Genomic DNA, 16,927 nt, shown 5'->3' on the forward strand with positions numbered 1-16,927 from the left:
ACTCATGCAAGTCTTAAACTCTATAAAAATGCACAAACAACCCTCATAAAACCATAAAATTACCAAAACTTAACTCAAACTCAAATAAACACAAAAATGCATGAGAATGCATGAAACACTACATGAGACAAAGAAAAAGACCCAAAACACTCAAAGAAATGACCCTAAAACCACTACTAACATAGGGTCATCACACCACTATACTCAACGACAGCTCGCCCTCGAGCGTAGAAAACACTCGCTTGCCCTCAAGCGCAAGAAATGCTCCCTAAACAAGTTCCTAACCAAGGATACCTAACACAAAACTAGGGAAAGAGTAGCTAAAGCTGGTTCCAAGAGAAAAGATCCAACAACCTACCTCATGCAACTTTTTGAAAAGAGAAGAGTATTGAGTCCAGCATGAGAAGCATATAGATCTACAATACTAGGATGAGATATAATTTAGTGCACTGAGCACACAAGCAAGTTCATAGGTTCTGGATATCACTCACTCAATAGCAACAAAGATCAAATATGCACAAATTCAAAGAGACTTCACAAGGGTTGAAATGCGTGGCTTGGTGAAGTACAAGGTGGTTGGTCCCTAAGGAAAACTAAGGCTTTAAAGCGCATTGAGTGTGGTCCAAATAGAACCCCCGGAGCTTTCACAACAAACCTTTTAGCACAAGTCTCTTGACCCCTTTTCGAGTTCCTTCTTTTTTTTCTTTTTTTTTCCACTCCAACTTTGATTAGGAGTTTTCTTTCTTTTTTCTTTTTCATTTTTTCATTTTGGGACAAGAGACATTTTCAAACTTTAATTATTAGCTCCAACATAATGTAAGGACCAACACTACCCATAATCCAACCTATCATCCATCACAATCATTTAGCTAACAAAGAAATCTTCAATAGGCTCAAAAGGGACAACTAGGGACAAAAATTCAAGCCAAGAAAAACTCTGAGGTTCAAAAACCTATTAGTCTCATGAATAGTGCAAATATCACAAAGCATGCAAAGTGTGAAATCAATACAGAACCAAGAATTGCAAGTGAGTCAGGATCCTTCAGGGAAATTTTATGTTGAAGGGTCAAAGATAGACCCTTAATGGACTCAAACCAACTCCTTTCTTAAATAACACTTGAAAGACCGAAGTCTCCTCCTCTCTTCCCCAACATACAATCACTCATCCCCAAAACAACATGAGTATCCACAAGAAACAAATTTTCAAAACCGACACAAGTAGGGAAGCACAACTTGCGGGCACAAACATGTGAGTATAGGGAAGTATAAGACCCAAAGGCAAAAATAAAAACAATTACTAAACAATGCATGATAAAAAGAAAACAAAATCTACAAATGAAAAATATGTCAAACATGCATGACCTAAACTAAGGATAGAATTACCTCGTCACAATCACTCCATGGGGTCATGATCGCCCCTTCCATCACCATGATCCGGATGAACTCCGGCGTCATGTATTATGCTCAAATCAATCATCCCCTGCTCCAATGTGTTGAAATCCATTGGGCCTTGGTATCTAGGATCTGAGGTGCTTCCTCCCCTCCAGTGGAGATCAAGATCCCGGTGAAGGCGATCTTGCCTCAAAAACATCCGCCCGAAAGCGGCCTCCATCCAAGCCGGTGAAGGATCAGCATGAGGTGGAGTAACAACCTCATTCACCACTTCATTAATCTCCTCTTCTTCCTCTTCTTCCTCTCCCTCTTCCGCTGGCTCTGTCGGATCCTCCTCATCCTCATCCTCCTGAGGCATCCTAGACATCTAATCTTGAAAGATTTGGTTCACCCGACCCTTGCTCAGCATGGGGGAAACCAACAACCTCTGCTGCACAGGATATGTGGGTCTCCTATCCTTCTCCCTAACATCATGAATCAAAGCAGCAATCAAGTGAGGGAAGATAGGACGTGGCTTCTCCTTACCCACATTGTAGTGTGAGTAAATCTTCTCAGAAATGATCCTCGCCACATCCATGGGATGGCCCCTAATAATGCAATAAATTGCAATTGGGACCACCGCTCTCACTTCAGATTTGTGCGAGCTAGGGAACAAGGAATCCTGCAAAACCTTAGCCCACACACGAGCCAGTGGTGTCATGTTTTGTCTCAGCAAGTAGGTGGGGTAACCTCTATCATCCTTCTCACAATGTTGCCCGGGCCTAACCACCACTACTTCCAAATCCCTCAAGAACTCAGAAGAGCGATCTGAAAGCAAGCGGTGGAAGGTACTCCTACTCTTCCATGGGAAAATGGCATTCTCCTCATGCTCCTTGAGAAGGCCAAGGAAGCTACGAATCCTTTCCGCTCCAAAGTCAACCACATCACCTCTAAACCATGACAAGAAGGTGGGGGGATCCGGTTTGTTGTCTTGATCATCACAGTAGGTATTCGCATAGAATTCTCTAACCATGACTTCACAAGCAATAGGAATTGGATCCACCCAATTCTTCCACCTCCTTGTCTCCATGGCCTCTTGCATGCCGAGGGGGTCTCTCCTTCCATCCCTATAAAATACTCCTCGCTCCTTCACACACCCCTTGTGTGCTAGGACGGATTGATAGAATTCCTCCTTTTTCGCCGATAAGAAGCGAGAGCGGTCAAAGTTCTGGGAGGTGGAAGAGGACCCCGCGGCCCTTGTGGGAAATCTTGCTCTCTTAGCAGGCATCTACACAAAAGTTAGCACAACCACAAGCCGCACAAAACCATTAGTCATGTTAGTCAAAAATAAATAAAAAGTATGTACAAAAATTAAAACTTGAACCCCTAAGAGCACCCAATCAAGTTTTCTAGTGAATTTGGCAAAGAGAAGAAATAACCCACAAAGCACTTGCCCAAAATCGACTAGAAAAACTCATTGGAGCATGCTATCAAACACCTAGAAGGCACAAAACAAAGCTACTCTACACTACTTCTATCTAACTACCCAACTCTCACAAATCTCACACCCATTACTAAATTTGGCACAAAATACCCATGAAAAGTAAAAACAAACCAAACCCAACTTGTACAAACTTAAAATCACTCACCCATAACCCCCAAGAGTCATAAACTTGCAAACCCATGAAACTTAGATGGAAGGAAATGGAAAATTGGAACTTACCTTGAACTTGGAGTGAGTGGGTGCAAGTGAGATGCTCTTGATGCAATGCAAACTTGGGAAGAGGAGAGTGGGCAAAAGTGTGTGTAATTGAGATGGGGAGAGTAGAAAATGGGTATATGTAGAGAGAGGGGCGGTTTTAGAGAGAAAGGGAAGTTAGAAAGTGGGAAAATGAAGAGTTAGAAGTGTTTAAAACAAAAAAAACTGTGTGTGTGTGCGTGTTGGGGCGCTCAAGCGCTGAGAAGGGGCGCTTGAGCGCCCTGGGTGCCCAAACAGCCAGAAGCTACGGGCAGGCTGGCGCTTGAGCGCCCTGCCCAATGCAAAATGTGTGTTTTTTTTTTTTTTTTTATCTTTCTATTAAAAAAATTAAAAGAACTATCCTAAGGCATTTTTCAACAAAAATAAAACAATGGGTTGTCTCCCATCCAGCCCTTTGTTATAGTCCAAGGTAGACTCTCCTTCCTTTGATGTTAGGAAGGAAATTCCTTACTTCCGAATGACTTACCACAATTGCAAGGCAAGAACCTTGCACAAAACCTTCGAAACAAATCCTCCCATGAAGTTATGTCTTGTTGCTCATCAAACCATGCTCTTGCTCCCTTGGTCAAGGAGTGGGGAAAAAGTTTGATTTTCAAATCATCATCACTCATCCCTTCCTTCTTGCCAAGAGAACAAGCTAGGGAAAACTTCACCATATGTGCATGGAGATTCTCATACTTTGACCCCCCATACTTGTTACCACTCACAAGCTTTATAAGAGTCGAAGGGAGCTCGACATCTTTCTTTTCCACCTTGGGGGTCTCTTCTTGAACCTTTGGAACACTTTTGATCATATCACAGACAAAGTCATCAACATGGTTAGTCTCTAAAATGGGATTGAAAACAGAGAATCTTACCTTTTCCTTACCAACACGAAGGATGAGATGACCCTTGTCAACATCAATCTTAGCCCTACCAGTAGCTAAGAATGGTCGGCCAAGAATGAGCGGAATCTTCTCATCTTCTTCCATGTCAAGCACAACGAAATCCACGGGGAACACATCTTGTCCACCCTCACCATAACATCCTCCACAATCTCATATGGTGTCTTGAGGGACCGATCCGCCATTTGTAAAGAAAGCATTGTTGGTGTCACCTCTCCTAGATCCAACCTCTCAAACATGGTAAGCGGCATCAAGTTGATGCTCGCCCCCAAATGACAAAGTGCTTCTACTTCTGCCATCCCTTCAACCTCCACCGGAATAGTGAAACTTTCGGGGTCTCTTCTTTTCATTGGCATCTTACGCTGCAAGATAGCACTACACTCTTCTGTCAACACTACCGTCTCATCAACCCCCTTTAAACTTCTCCTCTTAGACAAGATATCCCTCATGAACCTAGCATACATGGGCACTTGCTCCAATGCATCGGCAAAAGGGATATTAATGTGGAGTTTCTTGAAAACCTCCGCAAACTTTGAGAACTTCTTAACTATGTTTTTCTTAGTCAAGGCCTTAGGAAAAGGGACCTTGCTAACCCTAAGAGTGGGGTCTACAACTTCCTTAGTCTTGATGGGTACCACAACTTCTCCCTCAACTATCTCCTCAATTTTTTCACCCTCTGTTTTTTCCTTCAATTCACTCATCATCCTACCACTTCGAGTAGTCACTACAGAGGCATTCTCCTGTTTGGGATTGGGGATAATATCGGAAGAAAACTTACCTTGAGGTCTTTCGGCTATTTGCTTGGCCAGCTGGCGAAATTGGTTCTCTAAGTTCTTAATAGCAGCTTCTTGATTTTTGTAATTATTCTCCGTTCGGTTGATGAAAGTCTCCACCAACTCCTCTAAGCTTTTCTTGGAACCTCCACTTTCACCTTTTACTCTCTCTTGTGGCTGCCTTGAGCTTTGGCCTTGAAAACCTTGGCTAGGAAATTGCCTTTGAAAGCCACTTCCCTGCCCATTGTTACCTTGCCTCCAAGAGAAATTAGGGTGATTCCTCCATCCTGGATTGTAAGTATTTGAAAATGGGTCATTCCGAGCTTGACCCATGGCCTTCACTTCCTCCTCCGGTCTAGTCTCTGTGCATGACCCCTCTTCGGGCTTGGCGTTCATTACTTGAGTTCATGGCCCTTATAGCCATTTTTTCAATCAACTCGTACCCCACTTGTGGAAGTAAGGCATCGAACTCACCGTTTGAAGCTGCATCCAAGCCAAACCTCGAAGAATATTGGAGACCATCATAGAACTTTGCTACTTGTTCCGCTTGGGTGAGGTTATGTTGAGGACACCTCCTCAAGAGCTTTTTGAACCTTTCCCAAGCTTCATAGAGATTTTCATTGGTGGATTGAGAAAAAGTCATGATGTCATTCTTGAGCTTTCTCAAGAGGGCTCTTGGAACAAACCTTGTGGTGAATTTTTCAGCCAAGTCCTCCCAAGATGTAATGCTACCTTGGGGCTGTGAATTCAACCACTCTTTAGCAGTATCCCTCAATGAAAAAGTGAACAAACTCAAGCGGACGGTGTCCGCTGAAACATTCTGAACTTTGTAGGTGTTGCAATTGCGGATGAACCGCTCCATGTGTGCATGAGGATCTTCAAGAGCACCTCCACCGTACTGATTTTGGCTCACCAAATTGATGAATGTCGGCCTCAGCTCAAAATTTCCCGTGCCATCGGGGGAAACTATGCTGCCCAGATAATCGTAGCTCATGGCAGCCGAGGTGAGGTCTCTAAGAGAACGATTGGCATTCTCCGCTTCTTGCTCTTAAAGTATTTGAGAAATAGCCTCATTCACTCTTTCCTCAATGTGGGCTTGCAATTCCTCCTCCGTCATATGGGCAGCCATGGCGGCTATCTCAGCAGCTCTTTGCTGAGCTCGACGACGATGGAGAGTACGTTCAGGATCCGGATCAAACTCCAATGGATCCGTGCCAAGCCTACCTTGCATAAACTGAAATACACAACCAAAGAAAGGTTAGTAATACCTGTTCAATGCAATGAAAAACTACAAACTTGTAACTTAAACCGAAAACCACAAACAGTCCCCGACAACGGAGCCAAAAACTTGTTGGTCAATCTGCAAGTGCACAGATATCTCCGGGTTTTAATATCGAATCCACAGGGACCGTGAGTGAGAATTGTGGTTTAAGCTCAAAGCTTGTGAGTTTGAAAGCAAATAAAATTCAGTTTTTGGATTTGTTTGTTTTTAACAAGAGTTTGCAAAATTAGCAATGGTAAAGAGATTAAAATATCAATTGATGAAAATGCTCCGGGTTAATGTTCATCCAATCCTTCCTAGACAACCTACCCTATGCAATTGAAACCTTGAATCATTCCCTTATTGTTATAGCCTAGATACTTACTCATTGATTCCTCACATGAGCAATTCTCTCATACTAAAAGCTAAGCCCAATTCCTTGTGTACCTAGTCATTCATATGAGGTTTATAAGCATGCAATTTTCAGGCCAACAAAACCAATGCCCCACTCTATTCCTAGAAGCAAGCAAAGAGAGGTCAATTTCAACCCAAGTCCCCAAATTACAACAATCTTTCAATATGATTGCAATTTAGCCTTAAGCAAAGGTGCACCCAAGCTTATCATTCATAAAAGAATTGAGATATAAGGTAGATTCAAGAACAAGAACATAGGGATAGGAATTAAGACTAGAAATTCATGGAATCACATTGAACCCAAAGCAAAAGAAGAGTCTAGCCACTCATGGCTAGTGAATCCATACAAAAATGTAAAGAAAACCTGGAAAATACAAGGTGGAAGCCTCTCACAAGCCCCAAAAGAACTTCCTAAGCTTCAATACTTGGTAAAAATCTAAGCAAAAATCAGAAGTTCTGAACAAAATGGCCTAAAGCCTTATTTATAGGCAAAAAAGTCGAGCTGGGGCGCTCAAGCGCTGCCCTGGGGCGCTTGAGCGCCCATGTGGCAGATGCAAGGCTCCAGCTTCTGGAGTGCTGGCGCTTGAGCGCCAGCTGCACGCTCTTGGTGGCTTTTCAGCTTTTTGTAACCCCCCTTTGAATGCTTTCTTCAATTCCTTTGTATCTTGGCCTTCCTTTTCCATAAGTTACCTGCTGCAACACTAAAGGACCAAGACAAGGAGTAAAATCAAGAAAATCAAAGGGCTTTTAACCACCTTAGTCCTCGCAAAATCATGGCAAAACTCATGCAAGTCCTAAACTCTATAAAAATGCAAAAAAAACCCTCATAAAACCATAAAATTACCAAAACTTAACTCAAACTCAAATAAACACAAAAATGCATGAGAATGCATGAAACACTACATGAGACAAAGAAAAAGACCCAAAACACTCAAAGAAATGACCCTAAAACCACTACTAACATAGGGTCATCATTGGCCAATCCTCTCGTCACCGTTGGGGGCGCCATCGCCTGAACTGACGTTGAAATGGGCATTTCTGCCATGGCAGAAACTACTATGCTCTGAGTTGGCATAGTGGTGCCAGAACTCATTCTAGAAGGTATTTCATCATTATTTTTACCACTGCTTCCACCACGACTACCTTGATTAACCACGTTAGATCCCTGGGGGGAGGTTCTGCCTTGATTGCTTGCCATAATTTAGTCTTACCACTTCTCAAGTGCATGTAAGAAACAAATCACACAAGCAGGTAACGAGTAACAAGTAACATGCAATAAACAAAACACACAAAACACTTCTGTAAAACTTAGTTTTCACAAAAATGGTCCCACCAGGTGTGCCAATTTGTTTACGGTGATATTTGGTAAAAAAACATTCTCCAAATTCGACTGGAAAAAGTTTAAGATTAAGGGGTTCTTTTGGAAAAACGTCTTGCCAAAGTGTTGTGTGTGGAACGTGATTTTTTCGACAAACGGGTATCAAGGGTTGAATTTGTGAATTAACGTAAATATTCAAGAGTACTGGAAACTGAATTTCATTAAACAAAGAGCAAAGTACAAAGAAAATCGAAAACTGGAAATTACATCAAGTAAAGAAAATCGACAGGAATTCAAATGAATGGAATAACAAGCTTGAAAGCATTAAACGCAGGAATGGTAAATGGCTGGTTCTGCAACATACTCCTTCATGATCACGTTAGGCTCCTGGAGTCTCTTTGATGCGGATATGTGAGCTTTTTAGTGAGTTTTTGGAGTTGAGTTAGGAACCATTTTTCTGAATGAGCTTCTTCTATTTATAGTGCTCCATTTTCTCCCATGTCCTTGGCGGTTTTTCCTTTGCTGGATGGATTAGTGGGCTTGACCCTTCCCACGATCTCTTTACTTGCTCCGGAAGCTTCTTACATCGTGGGGGAGGGATGTACCTTAACCGCTTGCCTGCATCGTGGGTGGCCATCGTGGGTGAAAGCACACGCTCTTAACCGTTTCTGTTACAGCGTTACAACTTGGGTACATGCACGTGCAAATTGCCCGCTTTTCTAGTAATTGCTTTCAACACCACATTCGTCGAATTCTGCCATCAACTTAACTTGTGCTTTTCTCGTTTTTCCTAAATCAGTTCTCGACTAGCTTGTGTCGACAAGTTTTGAGCCAAATTCTGGGTCAACACTTATACTATGGTGGCTTCTACTGTAAAGTGGCCGTCTATTGTGAAGCACCAGCTAAGTGGTGTATCTGTAAGTCATCTTGTATAATCTGTTAGATATAGTAGTATTTTAATGAACAATCAAGATTTATGACCGATTACTAGGTCGATCTTGAAACTCCCGTGAGACTTGAACCACTGGCCTCCACATTGCTCAACCAAAAAATCACCTATCTAGACTCGTCTATTGTATATCCCATACTCCATCAATAAGAAGCCCATGTTCTGCATATAAAAAACGAATTCTAATTGGTTCATTCCTTTTATAGTTGGCGATGTTTAACTTTTTTTTTTATGATATTCTATCTTAGCCCCTGTAGAGATGAAGCCTGCGCCCCTGACTATGAGGATGGATCAAGTGAGAGGTGGGTTTCTTATGTGAGAGTGAGAGGATCAATTTTCAACCATTAGATCAAAACCAACAGCTGAGATTAAAACTTGTAAAATAACAATCACGTGCCTCCAATATTCAGAAACCCTACTGTTCAATATTTGTTCAATCTTCTCCATCATTCATATACTGTTCGGATCTAACGAGATGGGGATATCACAATGGTGCTTTCGAATTGCAAAGTCACAGCATCCTAATCCAAAATTGAAATTAAACAAAAATAACAGTGTGCGATAGTAAGAAATACAACACATGGGGGTCTTGACAGAAGCGATTTTAAAGCTTTTGCTATCAAATGAAACCAAAATCAAAATTCTTTAAAGTTAACTTTTAAAGATATTGGATTAGAAGAGTCGAAATCCATCATGTGAGAGGATTTGAATTGTTGGATGGGTTTGTGTAAAAACAAGTGAAGGGGTTCCAAATTGCAAACTAAAATTGTGAATGCCAATGAAAATATAGAGAAAGAAGCACGTGATACTCTCACATAAGAAACTCTCCTCTCACTTGATCCATCCCGTAGAAACTATATACTCTAGTCATAGTTAGCAAAAAAACACTAATTTGCATAAAAAATTTGGGCGCATGATAAAATTAATTATTTGACTTTAATCTCATTATTTATGTTCCTATATTTATCTATCTTTGGAATCAGCTTTTATCTATGGTTTTCTTGATGATTCAAGGATTCTTCACTTAGAGTTGTTGGCCTTGTTTCATGGTTTAACTATGGCTTGGGATAGGGGATATCGGGTTGTGGAGTGTCAATCAGATTCCATGAACGCTGTGCGGTTGATTGAGTCTACCCCGCCGTCGGGGCATGTGTTTGCTTCGCTTGTTTGGGATATCAAGGATCTTTTGAGTCGGCCGTGGGAGGTGTTGCTTAAGCACACCTTGCGGGAAGGGAATGCTTGTGCGGACTTTCTGACTAAGCACGGAGCGGATCAACAAGGAGACCTGGTGGTGGTTGAGGAGCCTCCTCAGGATATAGCTTTGCTTCTCTTAGCGGATGCCTCGGGGGTCGCCTCTATGAGGCCCTAGTTTTTCTTTTTATTTAGCTCATGTACCAAAAAAGAAAAAAAGCTTTTATCCTGCCACACTTCAAGACGGCTTCGGTTTACTTTGCTCCGCTATCAACAGTGTGCAGCAAAGTAGAAATAAAAACTTGGTGCACTTAAATAGTTTTTGACGGATGTTTTTACTCAGAAGGAAAATGATTTCATCTCCTTTTTAATAAATATTTTTTCTAGAATTTGAGTTTATGATTTCATTTTTAAAGAAATATAGCTTACTTACAACTGAATTAACATATTATTGGTACTTGCGTAGTAGCTAATTTGTGAACTAAAATTGGTACTTACTAATTTCTGTTTTATTTCATTTTTCAAAAAACTACTATTTAACAGTGAGTCCGGCGGTGTTGAATGAAACAGAGCTTAAGCAGGGACCCGTCAAATCAACCCCTAAATCAAACATAGTTTAAGGATTCTTCATAACTTTTAATTAATTAATTATTCGTACTTCACTTCATTTCAGTAAAGAATGCAATAAGTGATTCGAACCTGTACACAATGGTTTTTTTTTTTTTTTTAAATTTAACAAAACGCTAGCTATCCAATCTTACACTAATACAGTAATGTAAAATCAATTATGTTCCACTGATTTTCTATATATATAAGCTAAAAGCACAAGCGTATATATATAAAGCACTCGCATCATTACACCGGATCGTCTGTATTTTGGATTTGAGCCGTGTCACCACCATCACGACGGAGGAGCTCTCTGATATTCTTTATGCAGTCAACGAAGCAAGGCAAGAAGAGCTGCAGTGAAAGGAGCAAGTTGATGATAATGATATACCAAAAGTCAGAGAGGAGAATCCACAGCAACAGCTCACAAGCAGCTACACCGGACAAGTGGAACACAATTGAAGTAACTCGCAAGCTCATGTCAGCGACAGATGCGGCCATAGCATGACAAGAAATGGCCATAATGATAACTAGCAATGTTGGGGATGATTGCTTAAATGGATTGGTATCAGAGCCATCGTATTTAATTGAAATCAAAGTTAATAACAAGGTTATGGGGGAAGTGTACCTGCACCTGGCGTTGTCCATTACTGAGGTGAAAGAGCTAAAGCGGGTGTGTATTTATATTTGGCATTTTCAGACATTAGGGTATTTATATTTGGCATCTATACTAGATACAAAACACAAGCCTCTTCCAACGACAAAATAACGACGTGTCGTTACCACAGCAATTTGCCACGCGTCACATTAGCATCCTGCTTTCGGTTTTCCTTATTTCAATGGAGTTATATGTTTTGTCCCACTGTGGATATGTATATGTTTTGACTGTGTTCTGTTTCCTTCCCCGTTTTCTCCTTGCAAGAACCACAGAACTGCTTTAACCTTCCCCGTTTTCTCCCTGTTTGTCAGTAAAGTCAAGGAGCACGAATTCGACAAATTGTGGGAATTGGAAACTTTTGAAATTCAAATTGAATCACTTTTATCTCTCTCTCCATATTTGTTTTCAAATTCTGGATCTGTCTCAAAATTATTTTCCTCTTCCTGCTCCGGAAACTCATCTCACCTTCTTTCTCTGCTAACGGTGGCGCTAGATCACCAACGACCGTGCATACCTTCCTTGGACCGCCACCGCTCCCTCCCACGCCCAGCCGCCGCCTCTAGGCCCCCCCTCTCCCTCTCTCACTCCCAGCCGCTCTCTCGCTCTCTCTCTCTCTCCCTCAGCAGATCTTCAACCGCGCCCAAATCTCCAGATCTCGCGCGTCCTCTCCCTCGAAGCCACACACAGCAACTTTCAAACCCCGGTGCTTCCGAAAAATCCATCGGTAAGATCTTCTCCTTCTCCTCCTCCTCCCTTTTGCTCATTTATCTTTGACCATTTTCTTCTTTCAATCGTTTTTGTTTTTCTTCTTCTCCTTTGTTTCATATATCAGAACAAGAGAGAGAGAGTGGGAATGATATTTTAGATTATAGTTTCTGGTTTTGTATTGTGTTTTGTCTTAATATATAAGAAGCTAGCTATTTCAATTTTTGGAGTCTTTGCTGTTATCTTCATGTAAAGTAATATGTGAAGAGTCTTTCTATATATGCATGTCTAATCAGATTTTGTCAGCGGTTTTAGCAACCATGGTGAATGAGTTTAGTTTCTGCATTCATTTTTCAGGGTATTGGTATTAAGGAAAGATATCACCTTGTGCTGAGACAGAAGCTTTCAGGGTTCTTTGTGAATTTTTTTAGAGCTTTTGATTTCTATCTGGGGCCTGGAGTTTGGAGGTATGGATCTATATTTTTCTATCTTATCCTCTTCGAAAGACAGTTATGTTTTTATTATCAAATCTATATTTTTATTATATTTAGGTAGTTAACAAAGATGTTGGAAAAACACCAGGTATGAGGTATTTTGTCTCTCAGAATCATGATGTTGGAAAAAGTGCCGACTTGACTGATATATAAGGTTGTGTTTGCAGAGCTTGATAGGTGAAGATGCTAACATATGGAGAATCCAGAATTCACTTGAAGAGGGTATTGCAAGTCGGGACTGTGTGATCCTGTTAATTCCTCACCATGATGTTTTGTCATGCTTTATTATGTAATTTGGCATTCTTAGTAAAACCTTGGTTTTTTTTTCCTGTAAATTTTGCAGGGCTTTTCCATCGGATCGAAATGCACAGATTGAAAGCATTTTGACAGAGCATTGCAGATCGATGAACTCTTACATGTGATATGGACGGATCTCTAGCCTTTTCATGGATCACGAACATGGAACTTTGAGCTCCATCATATATGGTCGGTTCATGCTTCCTAAATCTGGGTTTTGTTGAAATGAGGGGTTCGTATTATTATTTCCTTCCCTGACACAAGATGTTTGGACTTCTGGTCTTGAGCATAGTTTTATTTAGTCTGGTCATATTCATATCAGCTAAATTCCCTTGCTGTAACTCATAACTATAGTTAGCTTTGTCTAATGCTAATCATCTTGCCTTCGCTTGGGCAGCCTGAAGATCTGTATATCTCAAGACTGAGAGATCAAAGATGATATGTCTAAAGGAGGAGAAAAAACCTGAAGAGAGGAAAGCACATCCTCAACTCGCTCGACTCCAAATTGAACGGTCTCTTGGTTGAAGCCTCTTCCGAAGAAAATCCGGCCAGTCCACGGTTCATTTTTTTTCACCAGAGACCTTCACACTCAATTGTGCTTTTACGATGAGACTATTGTTCAAATGATCGAAAAGAAAGGGAGATTGTGAAAGATGAATTCTAGCAAGGAAGTGGCTTACTGATTTGGCTTATGGTATGTCTGTTGTTTGATTATCTGCTATGGACAAATTCTAATGCCATCTTCTCCACCCTGGCTGCCTTTATTTTGGATTTGCTGAAAATTGTTTGTTTTCTCTGCACTGTCATTTCCTAAAATCTCTCGCTATTCCCCTAATAGGGTCCCTATCCTCTTCAATGTCTTTTTACCTCGATTGGATTTCAAATTTTGGGAAAAAAAAATACCAATTGGATTTCTGAGAATGTGATCATTGAACATTTCCTTTCTTGGTGGAATTTTAGTATTATCCATCTTTTCTCATTCTGCATATGGAATTGGTTTTCCTTAGTATTTAGATGTGTTTATACTATGATTTAATATTTTACCCAATTAACACTTTATTTTATTGGCACAGATGGCTAAGAATGAAGAAGAAGAATTCAACACTAGACCACTATCTGTTCTGATGATGAGTATTAAAAATGATACTCATGTATGTTTTTTTAACATTAGATAGTAACATGGATTCTGAGGCAGCCCCTAGAAGGCATTTTATGTCTGAGGTTTTAACCAGACACTTTAACTTCAGTAGCAAGAAGCTTCTGGGTCGTGGCATGGCTTTTCATAGGCACCGCAACATGGTTCAGGATCAAAATTTTAAAAATAGTTTATTCGATGAGTAAGCTATGCAATTTTATTCACAAATGTGCAATTTTATCTGATCATATATTCTTTCTTTGGATTCTATTCTAATGCCAAAACATCTTGCCTTTGTAGAAACTAAATAGTGAAGAAGCAAGAATCAAATAATCATCCAGCCAACTGCTGAACCTGAAAGTACAATTTTTCGAAATCAGATTGGAAATGTCCTTTGCAGTATGCAGGTGGGAATCTTTATCTGAATTTGCAGGTGCTGTTTTATGATGTTCATATGGAAATTTAGGCTGTTAAATGCTCAAATCCTGAGTTACCATGCATTTGTAAGAAGAGATTCATGTGTGTTGGCCGATACTGTTAGGATAATGAAGATGAGTTGAGGTAGGTAGTTGGAATTAGCAAGGTGGGTTAGTTAGTTTTAGAAGAGATTAGTTAGTTGTAGCTAAATAGAGAAAATTAGGATGGAGAGTCATTCTCTCTGATTTTTAAAATGTGTGAAAGGAGAAGTCCATTATTGAAGCCCCATGGATGAGAGCTATCTATCCTGTTTTTAATCAGTCAATAAACATGCTAATTGCTTTTCAATTTTTTTAATAACTTCCCTTTTTTCATCTTTTATGTTGAAGCTACAAGAGGAAGATACACTTACTGCCTTCTTACACCCTTTTTTCCACTTATTTCAGGAACAACTTTTTGAATGATTTGCCTTCCTTGGATCCAGAATTATGTGTTCATCTTAATTTTCTATATTTTCCATAACTAAATTAAGCTGGAGAAATAATACATCTTATATGTTTAGATGGTTTACTTGATGAACATTATTAAGAGGAATATTAAATGTGATGTTTAGAACGATGAAATAATCTTGTGGTTTTCTAGGGTATTTTCCAGATAAAATACTAGGTTTTATAAATAGTTTCCATTTATTTGCTGCACACATGTATTCTGCTGGACCAATTGAATGGTTTATCATGTTCAATTGACGCTCTCTGGTTTATCCAATCTGGTTTGCTTCTCCTTTCTCAGTCTTGATCATTTCCCTAACAGTTTCTTTCTTTGATTGGGTCACACAGCTACTATCCCATTCTGATAAATGGCCTGTTTAACAAATTGCTGCAATTTCCTTGGCCACTTGGTTGAGAAGAGTAAGAAAGCCTTCCAAAATCATATTCTATAATTCTTTGAAGAATGATAAAGACATCGGTTCTTATCTTAATATGGTTCTAAAAGATTGCAAACACTTTGCTCAATCCCTTCATTGGTGTCAATTAGTGCATGTCAAGAGACAATGCAATACCACTGTTGTCTAAAATTATTTTTCAATTTGTAGATAAAGTTTGGTTAGAAGGATGCCCTATGGCGGATGATATTCTTTTGAATGATGTACCTTTTAATTTTGTTCATGATTGAATAAAATGTTAAAGCACAGAAAAGAAAAAGCGCTACGCTGTGCCAGCTTGGATTTAAATAATGACTTGAACACCTCAAACTTTATTTTCAATGTTCATGTTTAATTACACCATCAGATCTTAGCAATAATAAAGCTGTATATTTCTGCTGTTTTTCTTTTCTTTTGTTAGGACTTGAAATATGTAAAAAATGGTATATGGCTGGCTAAGTGAGTCAATAAAATGGTATGCGGTAGGTACATGGCAAGCGCTAGGTTGTGCACCATTCCATTAGTTCAATGTACTAATTTATGTTCTCCCCAATTGTTTTGACTTTTGATAGGAATTCTTTTTTTCATGAAAGGGCGTTCAACTTGAACTAATAGAAAATATGTTTTATTAGGGCTCTCACGGGGAAGAATATTTACATTATAATATTTTCAAGTTAAGAATAACAAAAAATAAATTTCTATATAATTTTAGAATTTCTATATATATATATATATGTGAAATTTTGATATTAAAAATTTGTTACACAAGCATTTGAATAAGTCAACATATTTTGTCTATTTTTATTTATTACATAGTAAAAAGGTTCTACGGGGAGGAATATATTATATAAAAATACTTTTAAGTTGAAACTAATAGAAAATATGTTTTAATATAATATTTGTACTTTTTTCGGACTTTTTAAATAATTTTAAGAGTAGATATGCACAAGCATTACAACTTGATTGTGAAAATATGGCTCTCATAGGGAAGAACATTCACATTAAAATATTTTCAAGTTAAAAATAACAAATATAATTTTAGTTTTTTTTCGTAAGTTTAGAAGTAAATATATATAAAAAGAGTTTAATGGATATGCACTGACAGTGTAAAATAGTTTTACACAGTCATCCAATCAAAGCATGCCACATAGGAGAGATAATTAGATTTGACTTTAATTTTAATTAAAAAAATAAGATATTTTCTGATTTGGCGAAATTCAATTGGATGTCTGTGTAAAACTATTTTACACTGTCAGTGCATATCCATTAAACTCATATAAAAATATGAAACTTTGATACTAAAATTTGTGTCATGGGGATTGAAATAAATTAACATAGATACACATTTATTTATTAAAAAGTAAAAACTCTTACGGGGAGAAACATTTTACATGAAATTTGATAGTGAAAATATGCTGTAGAGTGATTTAACACATTAATATTTATATTAATCACTATGATTGATAGTCCCCAAAAGATAGCACAAGTGGTAAGAGCTATGAAACATATGAGTTTGGCGTGGGGGTCCAGAGATCAATTCTTAGAGAGTGCAATGTATATTTTCGAACAAAAAAAAATCAATATAATTGATAAGGAGCGTATCAAGTAAGAGCAATGTTTATTTTGAGAAATAAGAGTATTAAATCGTGACCATTAAATCTAGCATGAATGATGAAGATTAAAACATAAAGTCACATGATTTTTTAAAAAAAGCACATGATCATTAAATGACATTAAATCTCAACTATCCATTTATAATTGTACACTCACGAT

General features: G+C 39.0%; 1 protein-coding gene, 1 long non-coding RNA gene and 1 other non-coding gene across 6 annotated transcripts; all 3 read left to right on the forward strand.

The window, feature by feature from the left end:
• The first annotated feature begins 5,341 nt into the window (after positions 1 to 5,341).
• On the forward strand, positions 5,342 to 5,448 carry LOC130727077 (small nucleolar RNA R71). Its single transcript, XR_009015117.1, has one exon. It is a non-coding gene; the product is annotated as a small nucleolar RNA R71 (small nucleolar RNA).
• Positions 5,449 to 9,786: 4,338 nt separating this feature from the next.
• Positions 9,787 to 10,098, forward strand: LOC130725282 (uncharacterized). Its single transcript, XM_057576527.1, has one exon. It carries the CDS (start codon positions 9,787 to 9,789, stop codon positions 10,096 to 10,098), a length of 312 nt encoding a protein of 103 aa, XP_057432510.1.
• Positions 10,099 to 11,272: 1,174 nt separating this feature from the next.
• Positions 11,273 to 15,466, forward strand: LOC130726135 (uncharacterized). Of its 4 annotated transcripts, none has more exons than XR_009014721.1 (8): positions 11,273 to 11,908; positions 12,247 to 12,356; positions 12,551 to 12,614; positions 12,727 to 12,912; positions 13,078 to 13,374; positions 13,754 to 14,017; positions 14,116 to 14,222; positions 14,679 to 14,711. It is a non-coding gene; the product is annotated as an uncharacterized LOC130726135 (long non-coding RNA). The 4 variants fall into 4 exon arrangements; XR_009014720.1 differs by lacking the exon at positions 14,679 to 14,711 and adding an exon at positions 15,069 to 15,466 and having other exon boundaries at positions 11,274 to 11,908; positions 12,551 to 12,605; XR_009014718.1 differs by having other exon boundaries at positions 11,275 to 11,908; positions 12,551 to 12,605.
• Positions 15,467 to 16,927: the final 1,461 nt, after the last annotated feature.

The sequence above is a fragment of the Lotus japonicus genome, chromosome 6 (genome assembly GCF_012489685.1).
Source record: "Lotus japonicus ecotype B-129 chromosome 6, LjGifu_v1.2".
NCBI lineage: Eukaryota > Viridiplantae > Streptophyta > Magnoliopsida > Fabales > Fabaceae > Lotus > Lotus japonicus.

Excerpts from the sequence above, each read along its gene's own strand:
- LOC130725282 (XM_057576527.1), top strand. The coding sequence starts at position 9,787 with ATGGCTTGGGATAGGGGATATCGGGTTGTGGAGTGTCAATCAGATTCC.